At 34.1% G+C, this 24,594-nt stretch overlaps 1 protein-coding gene across 5 annotated transcripts; it reads right to left on the reverse strand.

Annotated features, from left to right (window-relative positions):
- Positions 1-215: 215 nt before the first annotated feature.
- LOC149544807 (CASP-like protein 5B1) lies at positions 216-8,507 on the reverse strand. 5 transcript variants are annotated; one of them, XM_089795380.1, is made up of 6 exons: positions 8,318-8,503; positions 6,807-7,344; positions 1,104-1,236; positions 869-969; positions 564-632; positions 216-376 (listed from the first exon to the last, which is right to left on the reverse strand). In XM_089795380.1, the coding sequence occupies exons 2-6, from the start codon at positions 6,935-6,937 to the stop codon at positions 355-357; spliced, it is 456 nt and encodes a 151-aa protein (XP_089651506.1). In that variant the 5' UTR covers positions 6,938-7,344; positions 8,318-8,503; the 3' UTR covers positions 216-354. The 5 variants fall into 5 exon arrangements, with proteins under 5 accessions (XP_089651506.1, XP_089651508.1, XP_089651503.1 ...); XM_089795382.1 differs by lacking the exon at positions 216-376 and having other exon boundaries at positions 465-632; positions 6,807-6,912; positions 7,003-7,344; positions 8,318-8,507; XM_089795377.1 differs by lacking the exon at positions 216-376 and having other exon boundaries at positions 465-632.
- Positions 8,508-24,594: the final 16,087 nt, after the last annotated feature.

Here is a 24,594-nt window from a genome sequence, read left to right on the forward strand (position 1 = left end):
CCCCTACATGTGGCTACTTAGCCAGAGGAAGCTTCTAGTTTAAATTAATACTTACCAGTATCTTTGTAATCCGTTATAATAAAGACAGAGATTCCAACATCTATATAATAATATATGCTTTGATGTTTCCATTTAATAAAACCTATCTACACTGTCTAAATTGTAGGAAATCAAATCAACAGTAGTAAAAATGTAAGATATTAAACTAGCAGGAATGCTAAAACACATTCTAGTTGTAAATAATAGTCGTAACAGTTTGTGATACCGAAAGTTTCTGTAGAGAGCTCACCCACAGTCTAGCAGTGAACTGGTGTGACCTCCATAAGGAATGTCAATATCAACACCAATCCACCCTCACTTATACACGAACATCTTGTTGCAAAACATCATGTATGTATTGTTGATGACAAAATGAGAGAACATTAACAGAGGGTAGTCTTTGCATCTATATATACAATAGCAAATTAGCCTAAAATATCAGCATAGCTGTATTTCAATTATTCAAATAAGCCAAGGTATATCAAATGAATCTTTGTTAAAACTGAAAAGAATCATTGCACCACCTGCATGCCTTTTGACTGTTTGTTAAAACCACTGTTTGAGATATGTGATCAATGATATCTACAATTGTCCTGTATAAGCTCAGCACAGCCCATGACTCTCAGTAATCTACTAGCTAAAAGAATGAATTCAACACCTTAAATGATCACAGATACACAGTATATCGTTGATTAACAACTTCTGTAATATGTCTGAAAGCAATATTGAATAAGCTAGTCATCCGGTTGCCAGAAGCCTGAATGTTATGAGGGATGATAATCCAATCAACAACCAACTCGCAAAAGCCAATGAAGCTGAAATTTGGTACCTGCGACAATCCGTTTGTGCACAATACCCTAGATCGTTATCAAACAAAACAGCTACTCCTGCTGTAGAGCATGCTGCTGCAAATGAAAGTGTAGCTGTAACCTGTGGTGTGGCAAAATTGACAAAATAGAATTCTTAATACAGCTCGATATGATGGTAATTTTGTTTCCAATACTGAAAGCATGTTAATAAAGAAAAGGATTGGAAGCTCTATAAAAATGACCATGTTTGCATACCCAATCTCCCACCACAAACAGGCTAACCAGCACTGGATTCCGTAAGCCTCTTTTAATTAATAATGCATACGCATCAAGAGTTGCCAATCCGAAGCTCCACAAGAATTGTAAACCCATTGCAGCAACCAAATAACTGCAGGAATAAGAAAAATCCTTGTAAAAAAATCATTAATATCTGAAACAAACGAAAGCATCATGGTAAATTCTGACCAATGGTTTTTTGTGTAGCTCTGTTTTAAGCTTTCAATTTTCATTATGCATCCCCATGATTAATTTACCAATTATAAACCAAAATCCAACAATTGTGACCAAATTTGGTAGCAGAATATAAATCTGCATCCCGATATATTTAATATGTAATCACATAATCTTTATGGCAGGAAATAGGCCTTCTTGATTATATTTTTAATTTAAGAGAATTAAAATTAGGGATCCATGTTTATTCCATCTATAATCACTGACATTGCTTGTGACCTCTCTCAAACGTTCAAAAAATTTGTCAAATATCAACATTTGTTAAGAGGAGGATTCAGTACATTTTTATTTTTTCACTCAGGGTGCTGCATGAACATTACAAATAATATTTCTTTATATTCAAAGAGTGGAGATGATATTAATATTATGACAAGTTCTTGATGTGCTTGAAAGATTGAAGCTTCACAAGCCTTTACATTTCAGATAATCATTCAACTTTGTAATTTACCTCAAAGGCACGGATGGGCAGGAGCTAGACTCCCAGCAAGTAAATTTCATGCAAACTATTAACAAAAACAGGAAAAAGCTTCACAAAAGAGGGTGCAATGGAAAAAATGCCGCATCAAATTTTTCTAGATTAATGTTGGATCACCTCCTGATGCTCTCTAGCATCCTGATGATGTGTCACAGGGCATGCCCCAAAACATTTGCTCAAAAAAACTTATACAGTCAAATCTAGAACAAAAACAACAGAAGAATAGTACAACAACAGAAGAATAGTATTACCAATACCTTAGTAATTGCAGAAAGTTGTGGTTAGAAAAAATTTAAGATATAGACAATGCACCTTTAGGCATTTGCAACCAACAGAAGGTTTTACAACTGAGGCTGTCACACAAGATAGGATTTAAGCTTGACATTCCTAACACTAATAGGCTTAGTTACCACGTGTGCTCCTTCCAGTTCAAAGCTGGCACTCCGAGTCCAGCTCTTGAAGTATATACGCTATGATAATGATGCTATGATTACAAGTTCAGTTGTTATTGTTGTTTATATGATACTATGTGGCATGCTAATCATAATTCATGCTTCTAGGCTGCATACACACATACACACATATAGATAGATGTAATTTTTACATTATATTTGTAATTTTGTACTAAAGAACCAAACTTCATTTCATATTCTGACTATACCACAGAAACGTGTTCTCAACCCAAATCTGAACCAGAAACCTAATCAGTAACTTGGTAGGTACTAATGCTTTAGCAATGTGCCCCACCAACATTTCTAGAAGATTTTACATGTCCCCTAAATCAGGGATGGGGGGATGGGGACAAAACATCCTCCAGTCAACCCCTTGTGATGAGGCTCCAATTTCGGAGCATACCTGCGATCATACGAATAAAAGCTCACACATCATAAATCATAATAGTGATGTCCACAACTTGTATGTGATAAGTACTTGCTGAGTATTTTTTCATCAATTCAAAATTGCATAAATTGAAAAAAATGTTCAATACACAACTACACATCATTAATCATTCATGACATAGTTCATCATATTCAAGTGTTCATAGAGCTTATAATCGCTGCTTGTTGTCTACTTTAATTGTTTAGTCATAGATCATAATAAATCTTGCATATCATGGATTCATGATTATAGTAGCTAGAAAAGCCTTAAGACTCAAAGCATGTCACTGTGGCTGTAGGCTGCTACATATGCTGCAGCCTCTTCTCATTTGAAGAAAGGTCATACCCTCTCATGTAAGATTGGGCTCTACTTGACTACTAAGTTTTGGTATCACTTCTAGATATCCTGCAAGTTAAACTTTGATGTGGTTGATGCCTTTCATCTTGTTCCAACAATAATACCACACAACTTGTCATGTTTCTACGTCTAGGGTTGAGTGCATCAAAATTCTCAGTTTACAGGTGCCATATCAAAAAACAAGAATTTTAAATCTTACATAAACTTTAAAAAATAAAGATTATAAAATGTAAATCATAGTAGCTATAACATAATAGGGATGTGTTTATAAAAGAGCAATATAACCCTGGAATTAGGGAGAAGCAAAACAACAATCTGAAAATAAATATACACAGCAGGTCTATTGTTAATTTGTTAGATTACAATGTTATACATTGTAACCTGCTGCCAAGCATCAATTCCAAATGATAATGTTCAACATGACAAAGAAAAGGAGGGCAGAAGTTGTGAAAAAAAGTTTTTGAGTGCTTTAAAGTGGGACTGTCCCTAGCAAATTTGGGCAATTTGGAAGCAGCCCAAGCATCCATTCACCATTCCTAAGTTGTTAGGGCATGCATAGTGGAAACACAATAGCATATAAATTTTGCTATGAAAAATACTACAATCAGAACTTTCATAACAAGGCTGTCCCAAATCACTTGCCCCTCTCTATTATCATTTTCAGTGGTAGATTGCAGATCTAAACCATCAAAATCATTAAACCTTGGCTCAAAGTCAGCTACATGTGATGATAAATCGGATTTGATCTCAAAAAATAAAATCAGCACCACCACCGCCATCCTCCATGCATGCATTGTGCTCTAAAATTAAAAAAAAATCACAATCAATGGAAATTTGTCCCATGTAGGATAATCATCATACATGCGTGTCATCACATCCAGATCCTGTGTTAAATGGGCGATTGCTTTGTTCAAAGAAGACATGTTCACTGTGCTCCAAATAATTGGATGCCTCTGGAGATCTGAGAAATCACTCTCCAACTCCCTATTACTGTCATCATCATGGTCATTCCTCTGCATAGGCTTCATTTGAAAGTCAAACCAAACACCAACTATCATCATCCGAGTAAAATGTAGAATCATCATCACTGGCTGATTTGAAGAATTCATCATATCTGGTCTCAACACGCCCATCAAATGAATGTATATTGTATTTTGCAGAGTAACGAGAATCGCGCTGAAATCGCGTGAATCGCCAATTCAGCGATCAGATTCATGCACCCCGATTTTTTTGGAGTCGGAAATCGTGATCGGCGATTTCATCGGGTGATTCGCCTGAATCGCATGTATCGGCGATTCACTCAAAAAATCGCCTGAATCGCCATTAGAAATCGCCAAAAATCGGCTGGCAACAACATGCATGTTTAGTTGGAAATAATAAAAAAATCACTTATGTTTTTTGCTTTCTTTTTTACCTTTCCTCTTTGTTATAACCCTAAAGGGCCTTCTAATTGTTAAGCATGACTAGAAGAGAGGAGAAGAGAAAAGAAGAACCATAGGTTATAAAAAAAAAAAAAAAAAAAAACGACGACAAATAAAAAATGTTTAGAATGCATAACGGATGATGCCCAAGGGAAGGGAAAGACATAATCAGGTAGTAAAACATCAGCGGTTCCCAGAAAGAGTGTGGGATCAAAAGAAAATCACAAAAACATTGTGTTCCATATAGTTTTGTGTGGGTTTCAGAGTGCAAATTTGGTTTTGGCGATGGGGGCGCTGCCCCTCGACCCCGCCCTATATCGCGACAGGGAGCGCGCCCGGGGTGCTGCCCCAGGACCCCGCGAGGGCGCTGCCCCTCGACCCCGCTGGGGGCGTTGCCCCCTAGACCCCCAGTCGCTGCGGTTATCAGTCGTGGGAAGTCTCACCAGTTGATGAGACCTGAAGCTGTTGCAGGCATGGAGTGTCTGTGGTGGAGAGAACAATAGAGCAAGCCTTTCGAGAGGGGTGATATGCTTTGAAGCACTTGGAGTAGGTGTTGGATGTGAAGCTGTCTTATAAAAACTCTTTACCCCATGTGGTAAACACAAACTTCCATGTTTATATATGTTAAGTTTCAACTTCTATTTGATGATGTTGTAGTGTGTTTAAGTTATATTCAATAAAGGGTGCATGAAATAAGTCTTAAATTGTTAAAATCTCTACATTTAAAGGGTTTTTTCAAATTTGCCGATTCACCGGCGATTCACCCCTGATTCACGATTCGATTCGGTCGTGCCGATTCCGATTCTCGTTACTTTGGACTATTTTGACTATCCCAACTTTTGCACTGGTATTATCAACTTGATTTGATAGTTCCAAATGTGCAATCAAGGCTGGTGTTTTCTCACTTAAGTTGCACACATCATCATCCTTAGTAGCTGCATGCATAATTATAGAATCATCTTTTCAAGCTCTGAACATATTCCTCACGCTCCAAGACAAATCTCTCCATCATTGTTTACTGCATTAGTTTTCTCAATAGCCAAGAAAGGTTTCAGCTTTCTCTCACACTAATTGAATTTACTCATTTTATTTACCAAAACATTAGTAGTTTTAGAAACATCTTGTTCTTCCCTTAAAATAGCCAACATAGACATAACTAATTAGGAAATAGCATCACTAATAGATGGGACCATAAAAGTATTCATGGCTGCAATAACATCTTCATTGTATTCGTTCAGATTGTGAACAAGAAATAGTGAAACGGGTCCATAGATTAAATCATTAATTGCAAATTAGCATAAGATTGCTCAATCTGCTTTCTGCAAATATTTTGAGTACGGCAGTCCCAGATAAGTGATGACTTTTGATGTGCTCAATATCCTGGAAACTACCCAAATTAGTTGGATTACCTCATTCATTGTGTTATCTTCCCAGGGTCTTTAACTTCCTAGGGTCTTTAAGATGCTAAATTCTCGTAGGATCAAAGAATCAAATCTTCCTCACAATTTCACACATTAAAATCAACCCTCAATAAAATGCTAGTAGATAATGGCTTGCAATGCCAAAAACAAGAAAACTCCTCAAGCATCTAGCTTATAATGCAGGGATGCCCAGAATGTTCTATTTGCTGATCATTTGGAAACTCATTGCTGGTGAAACACTGGAAAAAAAACCTCACCAATTTGCAAACCTTAATCTTTGGATGCACTGTGAAATACCTATAAGAAATCTCCAACAAGTACAAACCAAAATAAATCTTCTAATACCACAGCTGAACTTCTTCAAGAGTACAAATCACAAAAAGATCAGAAATTCATATAATGAACTCAACATACAAAATGAGCTTTGCGTCCCAGATACTCCTTTTTAAAAATCAAATGCTTTAAACAAAACCCCCACTCTGGAGCATTGCTAGAGCAGACCTTCTTGGACATGTGAATTGCATCTTCCACTTAGAAGCCATCTACCGAACAGTACCTTTCTCAAGGTAAACAGAGGAATTAACCAAATACTAAATACTACGCAAGACAAACCACATTCAAATGCCTTAAACAAAACCCCCACTCGGAGCTCTGCTGGAGCAGACCTTCTTGGACTCTGAATTTAAATATTAATGCCGACAGTGGCAAATATATGGTAATAGGACAGAAGAAATTGCATAGTCCAATTGGGAATATGAGTGCATCTCTCTCATTAAGTAATACAAAACAGCTTGTGGCAGAAAAAGCCTTCAGGAAATTAATAAATAAAGCAGTATATCAGAGCTTCAATTCCTAGAAACCCAAAGATAAGTCAGGGAATGGACAGGAGGCTCACCAGAATGCTGTGTAACTTGAAAATTCCTCGCCAGTTACCATCACAACAACTGAAGCCGCAGCAAACAGAAACTGCCCTACACGGAGAAGAAGACCACCACATGTCCCTGGGATTCCAGGTAAGTTCTTCATTGCAATCCCAAGAGATTCTTTCTCAATTACAACACGTCTAATCAAATGCAGGAACAGATAATTACCAGCATCCAGAGTCTATCAAATTTAGAATAAACTTCTACTGACCGAACCAGCGTGATGAAGTGCAGAATTTTCTCTGATATGTGCATGTAATGTCCTCTCATGACCAAAACAGCAAAGTATCTCGCATAAAACATACAAGAATCTTAACAGTCTCAATATTACCCCAAAAAGTGTACTGCTAACTGAAAACATCATGTGACAACAAATCACACTTCCAACTAAGGAACATTCAATCTGCCTTTTGAGTGACTGCACATATTCACACGTGATGATTGCCCCGAGCCGATGATCAAGTGTATCTTAAACTGAATTAGTCATACCACAACAAGCAGAACACCTTCCTGCAACTCCAAGCAATCCAGTTTATGGCATATCAGACACATCAAACATTTGAGCGCAAAACTCTTTCAACAATGCTTATTACAGAACTTTCGAAAGCAAAACAAAGAGAAATATAATCGTGAATCACTCAAATATGCAAGGAAAACCCTACATTAGTTGCAATATTCCATTAAATACTGTTTTGCAATTAATTTACTAGTTTCACAACAAAATTAGCAATCTTCCACGGAACATATATATCATCGAGCTTACAGATAGATAAACAGGTATGCTTTTTTATACAGTCAACTACACCAAACAGTCTATGGCACAACAAGAATACAAAGCATTGCCGAAGAAACTGTTTTGAAAAAGGAAATAGCTATGCTGAGATCAAGTGTCGGCTGCTGTCTTGTTTTCCCTGAAGATTCTAGTCAATCAACAATAACACAGTTCGACACAAAAAGAACCTCCAACTCTCTCAATTCACACATTTTTAACAGCCACTCAAACAGAAATCCTGCCATGAATAGGTCAAATGTCCCCGAGAAACCCTAACTTGACAACAAACTTCCACTCTAACTTTGTTTTTCAGAGAAATCAACTGGTCTCAGCAAAAATACAACTGGATTGACAATATTCGTCTTACTTAGCAATCGCAAATTAAAATTTTTAGAAGATGCTTAAAAATCACAAAAAATCTCACTCTCACAGGTTGCAAATCTCTCAAAAACCCTAAATAAAATCCAGAAAATACATTACATTATAACTAACAGTGAGATGAATAGCCTCCAGAAGGTTGATACGGTAAATGCGTAAAAAATCCTCATGGCTATAAATCCTCATACTTTTAAAGCACGCCATTAAATATACCAGAACAGAGCCCATCCATATAATAAACTCGATTTATGTGAAAATCTGGGCTAAAAATTACAAATGCCTCTGCAACACCGAATCTCAGTCAAATTTCAGATAAACCAGTTAGACATATACCTCAGAGTCTAGCGAGCTTAGACTTGATGTCGGATTTATCATGGTCGCGCCAATATAGCTGTCAAAAGCATCGAATTCATCGCTGACAAAAAAGGCCTTGAAACCCTGAAATTTAATAACTTCAGCTGCTGACACGCGAACCTGAGAAAGAATACGGTTTTAAAAAATAGTTGGAAAACAGAAACTACGGCTACAGTTACGGAAACCGTATAATCTTACCAGTATTTATACCGACCAAAGTGCATGGATTTAGAGAGGACTCCATAGTGGGCAACCTCGATACAGCACCTGAATTGCACTATTTATTGTTATAATTTTTTTTGGAGGAGGTCTTTCACAAATAAGTTTTAGGTATCGAATACCTAAAAGCTAAGAATAAGGAGCATCCACACTGTCAAATTCACCCGGGGCACGATCTTGGCCTCATCCTTTATGATGTTTTCAAGCCTTACACTCAGCAAGACTGGATCCCTAGTGGGCTCTTTGTGAGCCATTCAACTTCACCAATAGACCAAGGGTTCATTGACATTGTTATAACTAGCACTTGCACTAGAAAGAGGTGCAAGAGGTACATCGATAGGAATTTAATTTGAAAGTATAATTGAACTTGCCCACGCTTGCCTGAGACCTCTTTATCTAAGAGCTAAGAATAAGGAGCATCCACACTGTCAAATTCACCCAGGGCACGATCCTGGCCTCATCCTTTATGATGTCTTCAAGCCTTGCACTTAGCAAGACTGGATCCTTGGTGGGCTCTTTGTGAGCCATTCAACTTCACCAATAGACCAAGGGTCCATTGACATTATTATAACTAGGACTTGCACTAGAAAGAGGTATAAGAGGTACACCGATAGGAATTTAATTTGAAAGTATAATTGAACTTTTGCATGACAAAATTATAGAAAGCAATCTACTAAATAGTAGCGTGAAATAGAGTTTGTGGCTTTTGCAAGTTCTTAAAAAGCACTATACTAAAATACATGAAAAAAATTTGTTTTATTCCTAATTATAAATCGTATCTATTTCAAAAGGTGAAATGTTATAATTTGTGAGTGAATATTTTTCATGAATTTAAGAAACAAAGTAATTTAACAATCAATACTTTAAAAGTGAGGGTAGAGCTCATTCTCTTAGTCTGACAAAATATTTTAAATGTAAAATGCAAAATCAATAAGGAACACAAGATCAATACTAAAACCAATCAATGCATACCAAAATTGATCACATAAGGTTGCAAAACATAAAAAACTAAGCTCATGTGCAATAGATTTCAAGAGTTAAAAGATAGTATCATTTATTCTATTGAAAGAAATACTAATAATTATAAAATAAAAGCTTAATGAACTATTGGTCCTCAGATACACCATTAGGGAGGTATACGGGAGAATGTATCAATCAATAAAGAACAAAACAAGTCAATTCTAACATGAATCGGGTTGTTTCCAAATCTAATGTTTGACTAGGTAAAAGGGGTTCCTTGGAGATCAATATCAAGAAGGTCATTCCGATCCAGGAAGTCCGCTAGGTCATACATACTCTCAGAGAAGTCCTCCAAGTCGCCCATCCTCTCTGAAGGGTACTGAGGGGTGTTAAAGTCTCCCATACACAACATGTTCTCAATCTTCAACAAGTCAGCAACTTCGTTGCCTCCTCCCATACTGAAAGGCGCCCATTATGAGTGTTGGGGACATATAAATTAAACAAGTTCCATTTATGAGTTTTAGAGACAAAGCCAACAACAATGAAATGGGGGTTTAGGAGGACCTCGCTACCCATGCCAATATCATGATTCCAAAGAGTTGTTATCCCCCCCAAAGAACCTGTCGCTACGCTATAAGAGAATTTTGCATCCAGCCAAATGTACTCATCCACTTTTGAAAACATTTGCATTGTCATTTTAACTTTCTACAAAAGAATCATGTCCACTTTCAATTCAATGATCTTTTGTTTGACTTCATACTGCTTTCTGGGGCTGTTAAGCCCTCTCACATTCCATGATATAATATTCATTTTTTCTGTATTTGTATCTCCTCCAAGGTCTTTTGTTTGTCTTGTGCTATATCTCTTACTGTCTGCTTCTGACAAAGGATCTTGGTTGGTGGTCTCCCAATTTTCATAGCCATTCCAACATTAGCCTTACTTGCTCCCCTTAATTTCCTTTTGGGTATGGTACATCCAGCATTACTATCCAGGGTGCAATCATCCTTGTTAGCATGGGCCTAGATAGGAGAATGCACTTCAACAATACCCGGGATGGAAACCACTAAGGTACCATTTAGATGAGGTGAACAATTCCCATTTTAAGAGGGCTTCTTGAGTGGTCTAAATTCCTAACCTTCTCTAGAAGATTCAAAAAACTATTCATTATTCATTGTTAAGCGACTTAGTTAACTCGATTTTGTCTAATGCATTTATTTTGAAAATCTTAGGCCATTGTTTTCTGTGAATGCGTATCTTATTAAGATCTAGAAGCTGCCACCTTTTTATTGTATGATGCTCTATCAAATCTCATTTCAAATCCAACTTATCGTATGATTATAAATACAATAATTGTTCTTACACAATTTATACTAATAAAACTTTATCAAACAATACACCTAAAAAAACCTTTCTTATGCTAAACAATAAAAAAAAAATTATTTACACCAAACAAAATTTGAAATCTAACGATAACATATAAAATGATTTTTAAATATTTCTCCATAAAAAATAATCATTTTAATCTATACAAATTTAAAAAAACAAAACTTCATAAAAATAGTAATTATAATTCATCATTTTAATCTACACAAATAAAAAAACAAAACTTGATAAAAATAGTAATTATAATTCACATAGTTTACAAACTACACAAGCTATATACAACAGTAAACCACCTATAACCTAGAAACTACCAAACGTAGCACGTGGGACCAAGCAAGTTGGTCAAATTTAGAATTAATTTCTATGAGAATAACCTTGATTCTTCCTTAAGCAACGATTTCTAAGGTTTTTTTCTTGTACGTCTGCAAATTAATATCGGTGAAATCTTCAAATGCAGCATTGTTCCAATTGCTAAGGTTTTTTTTTCCCTCTATGATTGGAAATTAATATGGCAAAGTCTTAAAATGCAGAGTTGTTCCAGTTTCTAAGGTTTTTTTTTAAATCTCTACAACTGGAAATTCATGCCTCTATAGACTTTCAATGCAGCACTATTCTAGTAACAAAGTGCATGGTTCTCAGAATGGTGCATTCCAACATAATTGTAGCTTCGGTACAAATCGGGAGTTAATCTACAGGGCATGGCGATGTACCATTCCATTAGCTTCTTTACATCTTTGCGTACACAAACCAAAGAATGCCCCGTTGAATGCGATCATTGCACCTTTTCGTTTCCTTTGAGCTCTTGTCCACCTCTATAACTCTATATTTATTGTCATTAAATGTCTACAGTGGAATTGTTCCGGCACTTAGAAAACCCTTGAGACACAGAAGCCCTTCCTCTGCACACTCTAAGGCTTCGTCCACACAACACATTGGGTGATTGTATATGGAAATCGGGATAAGCTTCTTTTCCATGATCAATGCTAGATCTAGCCAAGCCAATCCTCAACATGGTAGCCGCCTCCAATGCTCTACTTTGCCCCACTTTTGCTCTGATCTATGGGGAGACTCTGATTTAACCCACGGTCTAACTACTAACATGCACTAAGATCCTTTAGCTGGAGATCTCAATAATGGTTGTAAAGCTTTCAATAATTGCTTTATCCAATCCATGGGTCACTTCTCTGATCAAACCCTTTACATTATTTCAACCTCCACCAAACCGCACTCAACCCAACCTTCTTCTTACACTGTTCCCAAGAAGCAACATATGTATATTGAGAAGTTTTTTGACAACTATTTTTCCGATGTGAGACAATTTCTGGCTAGAGGCAACTCCAAAAGGAAAGCCTATCGGCTAATTATTGATATACAATAAATTATAGAAATGAAAGTCTGAATGTTTGGGCACTACATATACCTAGAATGGTTCAATAGTTAGTTGTTCCAATGAGTATGGGATTTGGTGGTCTAAAGGATTATTTTTCCAATGGTATGTTAACACTTGTACCATAAGGAGGTACAAGGGATGGGTTATATTTTAAAATAAAAAATGAAGAGATAGTATACACACAAGTAACCTCTTTGGAAGTTCACTAATTTGAGTCATTTTTATAAAATTTAGAATTAGCTAAATTTTAAAAGCATTGAAAAAGTAACTTGACATTCTTGAAATTGTCTTGAGCATTTTTATGTGTAACATGAATCGGTATATAAGTCATTCTTGTACATAATAGTATCTATTTTGAAAGAGCTCAAGTTGTTGTAGTGTTCCATTGTGCTTTTAATATGCCCTAAGAAAACCTAGCATTCAAATGCATGGGAAGGCATAAAAAATAGTTGTATTTGTAACTATAAATCCTCTCTTGTTTCATCTTCTTGATCATTAAAACAAAATTCTATAATTAATAAGCAACAAAATATTTCATGAATTAAAGAAAGGTGATTATTTAGTTTGTACTATTTTGTACAATAAATTATTATTTCTGTAGTGTGGTGACTTTGGTCATAGGGGTGGTGATATTATTATTTCAAATCCAATTTAGAAAAATAATAACCACCATTTTAGCAAAGTATTTGCATTTTCTTGTATTAGGGTTTTAATTTAATGGGTTGTAGACATGGCATCAAAATGTCGAGTCTAGACATTCAAAATTTCATATTCAATGCAACACATTGAAATTTAAGTGTAACAATAATAAAATAGAGAAATGCAAATTTTTTATTTCATTGTTCAACGGTTTCATTACAAACAAAGGTTGAAATGATACAAAATAAAATGATTTGAACAACATAAGTTTCTTACACCTACATTTATTCTCATTTAACATATATAGTTTCTTACCATAGTTCCACAATCACATAACTCACCTCGATAAAAAAGAGTAATAATTGTATGTTATCATTACTCTTTCATTACATTTGTTTGTGCCATAGGCAATAGTTGCACTATTTCATTTTATAAACTATAGTTGTATTTAGTTATTCAAAAATCGTGTACTTTCTTTCCTCCACTTGTATGCAGTCACACGTGTTCTTTGTTTGTGCTGCCCCTCAATAGTTGTACTATTTCATTTTATAAATTATAGTTGTATTTAGTTATTCAAAAATCTTTCACCTTCTTTCCTACAATTTTAAAATAATTGTATCAATTAAAATAGAATTTTAAAAATTATTATATTTAGATATTGAAGTAGTAAATAATAAATTGATTAAGAATGTATTAAAAAAAAAAAATGATTAGTAAACAACCAAAGCCTTATATTATATTAGATAAGCAAAAAGATTACAAGATTCTTCGTTCTGATGAGCACTAGTAGGAGAGAACAGAGTAAGAAAAATTGCAGTCTAGCCCAGGATTGAAGTACTTTATTATACAAATAATAAAAGGGGCATACCTGAGTGAGAGAAAAGATCAAAATATCATTATAATACTTAGGTGAAAAGCAAGGTAGCGATAATCCGTGAGAAGAAAGGATCCATGAGCACCAGATAATATACATTCCTTGGGGAGGAGCAAGAGACCTGCTGAGAAGAAAATAATAGCAACAAAACTAATAGCCAAAAGGGTTAAGCATTAATCAAATAAAAGGACAGAAGCGTAAACCTAATTAGGATAAACTTGTTAGGAGATAAAGGCATCCAAATTCTTTGTCTAATAAATGAGAAGTACCTTATGTCAATGGGTTAGTGAATAGTTCTAGATTGAATTATTAATGACCCCAGGCTGATTAAGTTTTATCCAGTTTAAGATTTGTATTGATGTAATTATGCCTATTATTATTCTTTACTAATTTTGAAATTTAACTTTATTAATGATTTTGTTGCTAATAGCTATTTTAATATGATATTTATTAAAAAATCCATATAAGCCTCAGCAACGCTTTGAAATTTAAGAATTGATTATCGATAACGAAGTGATAGATGAGCATGCCAGAGCCGAATTTATCCCTCTCATCTGTTGTGTTAAGATTCTAAATTAATGAATTACAAGTGAATGTAAACTAAATGAATCTTTAAGTATATAAATAAAGTAGGAGCAAGATTTGACCTGGTTATTTACTCAAATTTGATGACCATATATAGGCATAAAGGATGATTCCATACAAAGGACTGATCCTAGGCCCAGTGATTTCAAAATGAATTTACATAAGATAAAGGTATACTATTAATATGAATAGAATTTTACATAAGTAAACAAGCCATAATCCGTCAAATTCTGAGAAAGCCCTAGACTATATATATTCTACTTGTTGCCTAGGTAAAATGCAACAAGTCAACACCAACTATAACCCTAGACTATATAGGGCAATGTAGTAGGACAAAACCTAATATAGCCTTAAACTTATATATCTAGGATTCAAGCCCAATGGTACATAGAGAGAGGGAGAAATAGCTATAGTAGAGAAAAGACATAAGGCATGCTCATAATCTTGACTAATCTTCTTGAGTCTGCTTCCTGAATACCATAATGATCTTTGAGGCTTCCTGGATGTTTTTAGCCCTAGAGCCAGGTGAGAAATCATAGATATTCCTCATTTTGCTTGATTTGTAAAAGTTGAGGAGGCAAAACTCAACAACTTTCAGGTTAGAGAAGTCCAAATCTGGGTGAATATACACGTCGAAGGTCTACAGATAAGTTGTGAGTCACTCCCTTGTTGGGTCCTCTTTAATGCCTCTCCATTGTAGGAGGAATTGCACACTAGCCTCCATCCTTGGCCATTCTCAGAAGAAAAGAATGTTATCTCAGACTACCAAGCAAGGGTGCTTAGGGACAATAGCAATTTCAAAGCTACTTGATTGGTGAGCCATGTAGGCTTCTGGCAGTGAGATTTTGAGTTTTTCATCAATGCTAAAGACCACTTCTTCTACACCTACTAACTAGCTCGAATCAAATAGATTATAACAAATTCTGATAATATCCCATTTCTCTACTCTAGCCCTAGCTAGGCATCCAATCCATGATCCTAGGATGTCACTGTTAGTGCTTCATGAAGAGTCATAGTTGAAACCACCTTCCCCCAAAACCCTACTGACTTCTACCCTACTCATGTCATCTATGGGCTTGAGTAACTGGCTCCATTTTTTGGGTTTAACTAAACCACAAAAGGCCATGGTTCTATTTTTAGATGCATGATACAAACAAATATTGGTATCCATTCAATTGGGGGTGACATAGAACCTAATTCAGACAAGGTGAGGAGAATATGGAGCATAGTAAATCCGGCCCACATTTATAAAATAACAAAAGGGAAGCATCTAGAGAGTCAGGTGGTGACACCATCTCCATGCTACTAGATGATTATTCCTCCACTCTAGATCATAATTAATATGATGCCAATAGTCACGATATCTCTGAGAAGTAGATTCAATTTTGCGGAGATATATGAGCCAAGATTTGCACCAATAGGGATAATCATAAATCCAAGTGTCGAGGGAGATTGTATGAAGGGACTATATCTTATGATAATTATCCTTTACTAATTATGATTAAATATCAATATGTTTTCTCCATCTATACCTTTATTTGCTGAATTGTCTGCTTCAATATTGCCTTCTCTAAATATACGTGTAAATCTAATTTCTTCAAGTTCTTCCAATAATCTTATGGTTTTTTTTAGTCTGGAATTTAATATCCAATTAGGATTTCTTCCTTTCCTAAGTGCATTTAGGACAATTTGAGAGTCTCCTTCGATTATAACTTTTTTGATTTTTAATTTAATACAAAGTTTTATTCCTTCTTCTACTGCTTCTAGTTCTGCCATATTGTTAGAGAGTATTCCTAGAGGCTTTGCTCTTTTTGTGAGCTAGTTTCTTCATTCATCTTTGATTATACATCCTACTCCTTTAGTTCCAAGGTTACCTCTAGAAGCTTTGTCAAAGTTGAGTTTCTTCCAACCTTTTGGTGGAGGTTCCCATTTGCATTCTTTTCTAGCTACACTATTACTTTTTTATATAACTAAGGGGTGGGTTGATTAGATGTTTCCAATTTTTTATTATTTTAGTATCTCATTCTAAGAAGGAGCCTTCTTTCTTTGGTGTTTTCCTGAGATGACAGTTGATGACTTCTACAATGCTAGCCTCAATTTTGTTGTAAATAGTTGGAAGATTCAATTCTTCATTCATAAAGATTCCTCTATTTCTTTCCTTCCATATTTCCCAAACTAAGATTGCAAAAGTGATATTCCAGAGCTTTCCATTAACTTTCTTGTTTGCTATCTTTGACCATCCTATCAAATGGTCTTCCCATTTTTTTTGGTAGAGGAGCTATGCAATTTAATTTTGATTTGAGCCATAACCAACATTCCTTTGCAAATTTGCATTGGTAAAGAAGATAATTCACAGTTTCTGATTCTTCTTTGCAAAGAGTGCATCTTGATGGACCTTCAAATCCCATCTTCCTAATTCTATCTGTTGTTAGGATTCTTTTTCGGAAGGTTGTCCATAGAAAGATACCTACCTTGAGAAGATCTACTGAATCCCAACAGAGATTTATTGGGATATTTATTGCTTCCCATCTTTGTGAATTTATAATTTGATTGTAACCCTCCTTAACTTTATAGATACCATCTTTAGTAGCTGCCCATATTAGTTTGTCCTCTCTATGTTTGAAGTTAATCCAACACTCTCGGAGGATATCTTATAGGATCTCGTATCTACCTGATTGAGACCACAATTTGCTAAGGATTTCCACTTCCAAGTTGTTTCCTCATTAGATTGGTCCAATTGAATGTAATCTACTACCTTAGTACCCCAGATTGTTTGTAAATGACTTTTTGCATTATAGGTTAAATCTAAAAGGTCAATAGGGGGAAATCCATTCTAGGAATCTTCCCAAAAAAGAGCTTTATCCCCTTTTCCTATATCCCATGTTGTGTATTTGGTTATTAGGGGATGACATTTTAATAAGAATTTCCATGCTACTAAACCTCTTGGAGGGTTCCTGGTTCTAAATAGTGATGTACTATCTAATGCATTCATATATTTGTTATACAGAATTCTAGCCCATTTGCTATCCCTTTCTTGATACAATCTCCATATTTGTTTTGCTCCTAGTGCTTCATTCTACCAATCAAGATTTTTTTATTCCTAGTCCTTCTACTTCTTTTGGCTTGCATATTTTTTTCCATCTTATTAATGTTACCTTCTTCTTGTCTTCTATATCATTCTAGAAGAAGTTTCTCAACTTCTTTTCAATTTTCTGATTCATATTCTTAGGTAATTGTGAACATGATAGTTGATAAGTAGGTATAGTTGATAGAACAAATCTGATTTTGGTTACTTTACCAGCTTTGGTCAGCCATTTTCCTTTCCAGGCTTCTATCCGATAATCTTTTTTATCCAATGCTTGCTCCCAGCCTTGATTATTTTTATTTCTTTTATCCAGATATATTCCTAGATATTTACATGGGAAGGTACCCTTCTTATATCCTAGTGCATTACATATATATTCTTTACTATCTACTATTATATTTAAGAAAAAGATTTCAGATTTTTCTGCATTGATTTTTTGGCTTGATGCTTTTGTATAAGTGTTTAGAAATGTTTTAATATAGTCTATCTCTATTTTAGTGCTTGCTCTAGCTAGAATTGTATCATCAATGAATTACTGATGTGTGGTATTAGCCACATTTTTAGTGACCTTTATACCTTTAATTTTGTTTTGAAGATGTGCTAATTTGATTGATCTCCCAAAAGTTGCTGCCATGATGATGAATAAAAAGGGAGAGATAGGATCACCTTGTCGGAGCCCCCTAGATATACTAAAAATTCCTTCTAGAGTTCCATTAATAAGAAGTAAGATTTTAGGGGTTGAGATGCATTGGAAAATGATGTTGATCCATTGATTCAAGAATTTGAAGGCTTCGAGTGTTTTACATAGGAATCTCCAGTCTACTTTATCATATGCTTTTTGTATGTCAAGTTTTAATAACATGCATGCTTCTTTATTCTTTGATGTTGAATGAATTATTTCTTGAATGATTGATATACCATCTAGAATAGATCTCCCTAGTACAAATCCTATTTGTTCTTCTGATATTAGTTTTGAGAGATATTTTTTAAGTTGGTTAGCTAGAGCTTTTGAGAAAATTTTATAGATAGTATTGTAGAGTGCAATAGGTCTGAACTCACTTGGTACTTTAGCCTTATTTTTCTTAGGAATTAGAGTTAGGAATGTGTGATTAATTTCTGCTAGGAGTGTTCCCCCATTCCTTAATGCTTCAATTTCTTTCCATAGGTCTACTCCTATTATTTCCCAACATTTTTGGAAGAAGAATGGTTGGAATAGTGATTTATCTAGATTAATATTAAAGAGACTTGTTTTGATTTCTTCCAATGTGAATGGTTTATTGAGAACTTTATTATCGTCTGTTGTAATAACCTTTGGTATTGCTTTCAACATTTTCTCTTGTTCTATTATGTTGGAAGTTTCATAATTATTAAGGATATATTTGAAATAATCAACAAAAATTTCTGCTACTATATCTGGATTATCTATTAACTAACCTTGTGAGTTCTTGAATTTTGCTATGTTATTATGGGCTCTATGCTATAGGGTAGTGGTATGAAAGAATTTTGTATTGCGATCTCCTTCTGCCAGCCATTTCTCCCTAGATTTTTGCTTCCAATACACCTCTTCTTTAGCTAAAATTTCTGCTTGCTTTAGTAGGTATTCTTTTTCTAGTTGATATTTTTTGTTATTCATACATTTTTTGATAACTTATTTATTTAATTTTTCCATTTTTTCTTTTATATCTAACTTTTCTTTAAATATGTTTTTGGATTGCACTTTATTCCATTTTAATATATTTTTTCTTTTATTGTTTTTAATTTGGATACGAAGCAGAACATTTTTGAGCCCTAAAATTGCTCCTCTTGCCACCAATTTTTAATCTTATTCATGAAATTTTTGTCCATAAACCACATTTTCTCACATTTAAAAGGGTTTCTGCTTGGTTTGGAAGGTTTCTTGATTTCGATATGTACCGAGAAATAATTTGATCCTACCAATTGTAGAATTTCTACATTGATTTGTCTTTCCAAATTACTTAGTTCTCCTTTAAAGAAGAATCTATCCAATCTTTTTGCTATGTAGCTAAAGTCTTTTCTTCTATTATTCCATGTGTATATTCCATTTTTTGTTGGAATATCTATAAGAGAATTTCTTTCTGTCCAACCTCTGAAATCTTCTGTGGCTCTTAATATTGTTTGAATCCCTCCACTTTTTTCATCTCTTTTTAATTTTGCATCAAAATCTCCTCCAATGATCATATTCTCATTCTATAATGTGCTAAGAACTATGTTGATCTCATTCCATACCACTAATTTGTCTATTGTTTGTATGCACCCATAGACATTTATTACAACTATCTGGAGATCATTTTTTGTGCTTGAGACTTTGCTACCCATCCAATTCGAATTAGAGGATATAATTTCTAGATTGATTTTTGTTGGTTCCATATTATTCCTAGACCTCCTGAAGCACCATTCAATATGTTGAATTCTGATTTCCATGTTCTTAATTTCTATCCTAACTTATTGCCTTCTTCTTTGTTTAGTTTTGTTTCTTGAATTAATAGAATATTTATGTCAAATAATGTTAAATTATGTTTCAACAAGCATTCCTTACTAGGGACATTTAGGCCCCTAGCATTCCGTGTGGTGATTCTCATTATTCCTTGGGAAGGTTCTTCCCCTTCCTGCCTTGTAGAATTTATATAATCTTAGTTTGTTCCTTTGCTTGTCCTACTACCTCCCTGAGCTCTTTGAGTAATTTTCATCCCCATTTTTGTTTTTTGTTTTTCACAATTAGGTGTCTTCAACCCTTCCTGATTAATGGCTATACCCATTTTCTCTAAATTTAGTTGATTTCTTACTCTTGCTACAATTTTTGATTCTTCTATTTCCTAATCTTCTTCTGTTAAAAGTTCTTTAATTAGTTGGTTATTTATTGGTTCTTCTTTTGCTTCTAAATTTTCTCCTTCACCTTCCATTCTATCTTTTCCTGATCTTTCCTCCCAAATGGGATTTTCTATCATGGTTCTAAAATCTTCCCATGTTGGGTATTCTTCTCTCTGATCATCCTGTTCTTCTCCTACTTGCTTGTTTATTCCATGTTTAGTTATGTTTCTATGTATATTTTTTCTATTTTTGTCGACATCAAAACCTCTTTCTCACCTCTTTCTTCTACCCTTCTCAACTCTTCTTCATCCAAATCAAACATGTCCTTCCCATTTCTTGGTGTCTACCAAAATTTGTAAATTCTCTTCTTTGATTTTTTTTCGAATGGTGACATTATTCCATTGAGCTGATTTTGTTGATGGGATATTAAAGGTCTAATCATTTTTCTCCAATGATTCTTCTCAAGTTTCCTTATATGATTTTTTTCTTGAATCACTTCTTCCTCGGATTCCATTTCTATGTGGGCCTCTATCTCTAACTGTTTGTTGCAATTTTCTCCATTTTGTTTCGTATTTATTTCTTCTTCCATTGATTTTAATTTTATATTACCTCCTTTTCCTATTTCCTTTTCTAAATCTGACTTCAAGGCAACCTTACCTTTACGTTCTTTATGTCTAATATATGCTATGATTAATTGGTCTTCCAAGTTGTTCTGTAGGAGCAAAACCTAATGGGAAAGCATATTTAATTTTTAACATTGATATCTATCTCTTCTAGTGTTTCCTTTTCCATTCTACAGTCTACATAGTTTCTATTTTTTCTATTGAATGTTGGAAATCCTTATTTGTCCTCCATCTATGTTTTATTTCTTCTTCTTTTCCAACATTTTCCTTTTGATCTTCTTTAGCTATCTTTGATTCCTTCAGGTCTTGATTTCCTTTATTCTCTGATGTTCTTTTATCCCTATTTTCTTCTTCTTTTTCCTCCCTTTTCTTGTTATTCCTTAATATTTTCTTTAGGTTATTCTTGATGTTTATATTATTAAATTTTGTTCCTATGATTTTATTAATTTCCCCTGTATATTAAGTAAAGGTTAATCTATATATAGATCTGTTTTTTAAATGATTTTTCTATTTATGGATTCACTTTGATATGTTTTTACTAAGAATCTTATTTTACTTGTTTTAAATTTATTAACTTCAAATCCTATTAAAGTTCCTAGAGATTGTCCTATTCTTCTTATTATGTTGATATCGTTTAATTCTGATGGAATGTTTTCACATTCCATCCATTTAATTACCTATTTTTTGTTTATTATAGTATTCATTAAAATTGGGTTGCCATGCTAAAAAAAAATATGATGCCCTTTGTAAAAACAACTGGACAATTCTAATAATTCATTCCTAAATTTAATATCCTAAGACTACAAATACCAATATTGATTTGTATGAGGAGTAATATTACTTAGCTTTGCTATGTAGATTTTTGCTAGGTTTCATTCTAGATTGTTTTTGTATTTTGCCAGACTATTCCAAATTGCATGGATACCTAGATCTAAACATTCCTACCATTTTTCTTCACCGTGTTTGTTGCAAATGATGATTGTTTCAATTTTTTCAATGTTGGCTATGGTACTATGATTAGGGTTTGTAGCTTTGCTTCTTTTGTTTGAGTCAGACTACTTTTTCTGATGGGAAAGAATATGTGTCAACACTACAGATGTCTTTATTTCCTTTTGAGTAGGTTTATCAATAACTTTTTTTTGTATCAATACAAATGGTTTATGCTTTTCTACTAGGACAGATGATTGAGACAGATGTGGTTTCAACGAACCTAGAAGTTATTAGGTTCTAAGATCTAGATAGGTTGAGATTTTTGAGTACTTTGAAATCTTTGTTTTAATGATGACTGGTTATGATTTTCTTCTCTGCTATTATATTTGGTTTTTTTGAAGAAGACCTCTCGATTCTTCAAGTGTGGATCCAGTCCTTTGGTCTTGGTATTGTTTTTGAGATTTATTTTTTTCCACCATACTTTCTACTTTTTCTATTTTGGACTATCTTCCACCCATGTTCGTTGTTGCAATTCTGATATTTGTGAATGGTTTCATTTTGTTCTGTGTGAAGCCATATTAGGGTTTCAAAACCGTTTGCCCTTTCTAATGGTTTGATGATTTGTTGTTTTTTTTGAACTGTTGAGAGTACTTCAAATTGATTTTTGACTTGTAGACCACTCCCTCCTATCATTTGTTGTTGGTTTGCATTGTAGATTGTGGGAGGCCTGCATTTAGGATTAATCACATTTCTTTCTTTTTTCAACTTTTTTGTCATTTTCACTAGGTAGAGCTTTTCCTAAATAAGACTAAATCTTATCATTGGAATATTAATATTAAGAATGTATTAAAATTGCTTTAAGTGAGAATTTAATATTATAATTTTTTAAGAAATATTTTATTCTTCTTATTTTCTTTTATTTCATATTAAAATTATTTATGGAATATTTCATCTTTACAAATTTTTGAAAAAAAATACCAAGTGTTGTTGTTTAGAATTGAAAATAATAACAAAAATTAAGAATAAATGGAAAATAAAAATTCAAATGAACTCATTTTCTCATTTCCAAATTAGACAAAAACAAATACCTAGTACAAGGTTAATATCCACATAATGCCCATGATTTGAACAAGGGGCATTATGCATTTCACCTATAATTTAAAATACTTTTCTTCTTTTGGGATCCCTTTGGCTTAGGTTTTATTCATATAATGACATGTGCATATAAATGTAAAAAGGAGGGGCTATTACACAAATTAGTACTTGTGCAATAGGTCTCATGAGGAAGAGGAAATTATGTGGAAAGATGTATTAAAATAGTGTAAAATAATAGGGGTTGTTGCTTTTATGATTTTAAAGAATACACTTTAAAATCTTGTGAAAAATAAGGAACTCCTACATTTTGAGATTTTCATATGAGTAGTTATGTAAGAAGAAAACTATATATATGTGTCTCTTCCTTTTAAATTTTAGACTTAAGCTTGTACCTTTGGTTTGAGGTTAAAAGTTATTCTTTCTTGCTTTCTAAATTTTTGCAATCATACATTGTTCATCTACAAATTTTACCTTTGAAGTATTCAACTAATTTCTATTATAATATGTTAACTTCTAGTCTTACCATGTGAATTTCATTCATTAATAATCAACATATTTTACAGATGGCGAGAACATTCATGGAGTCTAACTTCTATTTGTTGACATTGAAGAAGAGCAAACACTTGGCTTCCATGGGGAACTTATGCCATGATGACTAGCTGAGCTATTTTAGATTGATGAGGAGGAGTTTGTGTGCTTTTTTTGTATGTTGTTTGGCAAGGATTTCATCAGTGAAGAATTTTTTCCTACAACTAATGTGGAGATTTCATCCTTGTTTTGTGCTTGGGCTTTCTGATTGGCTCAAAGCAAATAAGAAGTGTCATAGATGGTTGAAATGTCTATGGAGCTAAAATAGTGATTGGGGGTTATGCAATGGATGGATATGATAGAGATTGGTGTAGGTTTCTATACAGTAAGAGGGCATTAGATTTAGGTTGAGGGTATGGCTATAAATAGCTTCCAGTCATCCATGGTCTTTATCACTTCAACTCCCATAGTACAGAGGATTGGTGAAGCTAGGATGACCTAGATGGAATTGTTGATTTTAATGGAAGTGGGAGGCAGATTAACATAGAATAACTGATAAGAGGAGGAGGAAGAGGAAACATACACCAAGCAAGATTTGGGAATGTGAGGTAGGGGACATGCCAAGGGAGGTGCCGACATCAGTGATGAGATTGTTGGAAATTGTTGGATACAATTGATTTATTGTGTGTTGTCTTTGATGTTACACAAATGTTATATCAGTTGATAGTCAATTCATGCCGAGCTTACTTGGTCAGTAAAGATAGTTTTCCTAGTCTACCGAGCCTTCCTAAGTTTACTCTGTACAGAAGGCAGTATCTATTGAGCTCATTTGGGCGTCGAAGGAAATTATGCAGAAAAGAGTGTTAACTGAGCTCACTCAGTTAACGAAGGGAAAGTTGAACAAAGTCAGTGTTAACCGAGTTCACTTGGTTACCAAAGGGATTTTGTTAAATTTTACAACGTTAACCGAGCTTCTGTTGGTTAACACAGGAAATCACTTTAGAATCAGTTTCTACTAAGTTGGGTTGGCTATCAAAAGATTTTCTTATTTTGGCATATAAATCTTAATTATTTTAACTATTGATTCTAGCTGACTGAGGTGATGAATATTGGTTA

Source organism: Cupressus sempervirens, chromosome 8, assembly GCF_028749045.1.
Source record: "Cupressus sempervirens isolate cs-2001-9-10 chromosome 8, ASM2874904v1, whole genome shotgun sequence".
NCBI classification, from domain to species: Eukaryota; Viridiplantae; Streptophyta; class Pinopsida; order Cupressales; family Cupressaceae; genus Cupressus; species Cupressus sempervirens.

Coding starts and splice junctions, on each gene's coding strand:
- LOC149544807 (XM_089795377.1), bottom strand. CDS start 6,937: ATGAAGAACTTACCTGGAATCCCAGGGACATGTGGTGGTCTTCTTCTC. Junction 1,237..6,806: donor TCAAGTTACACAGCATTCTG/GTGAGCCTCCTG, acceptor TTATTCCTGCAG/TTATTTGGTTGCTGCAATGG. Junction 633..868: donor GCACAAACGGATTGTCGCAG/GTACCAAATTTC, acceptor GAGCTTATACAG/GACAATTGTAGATATCATTG.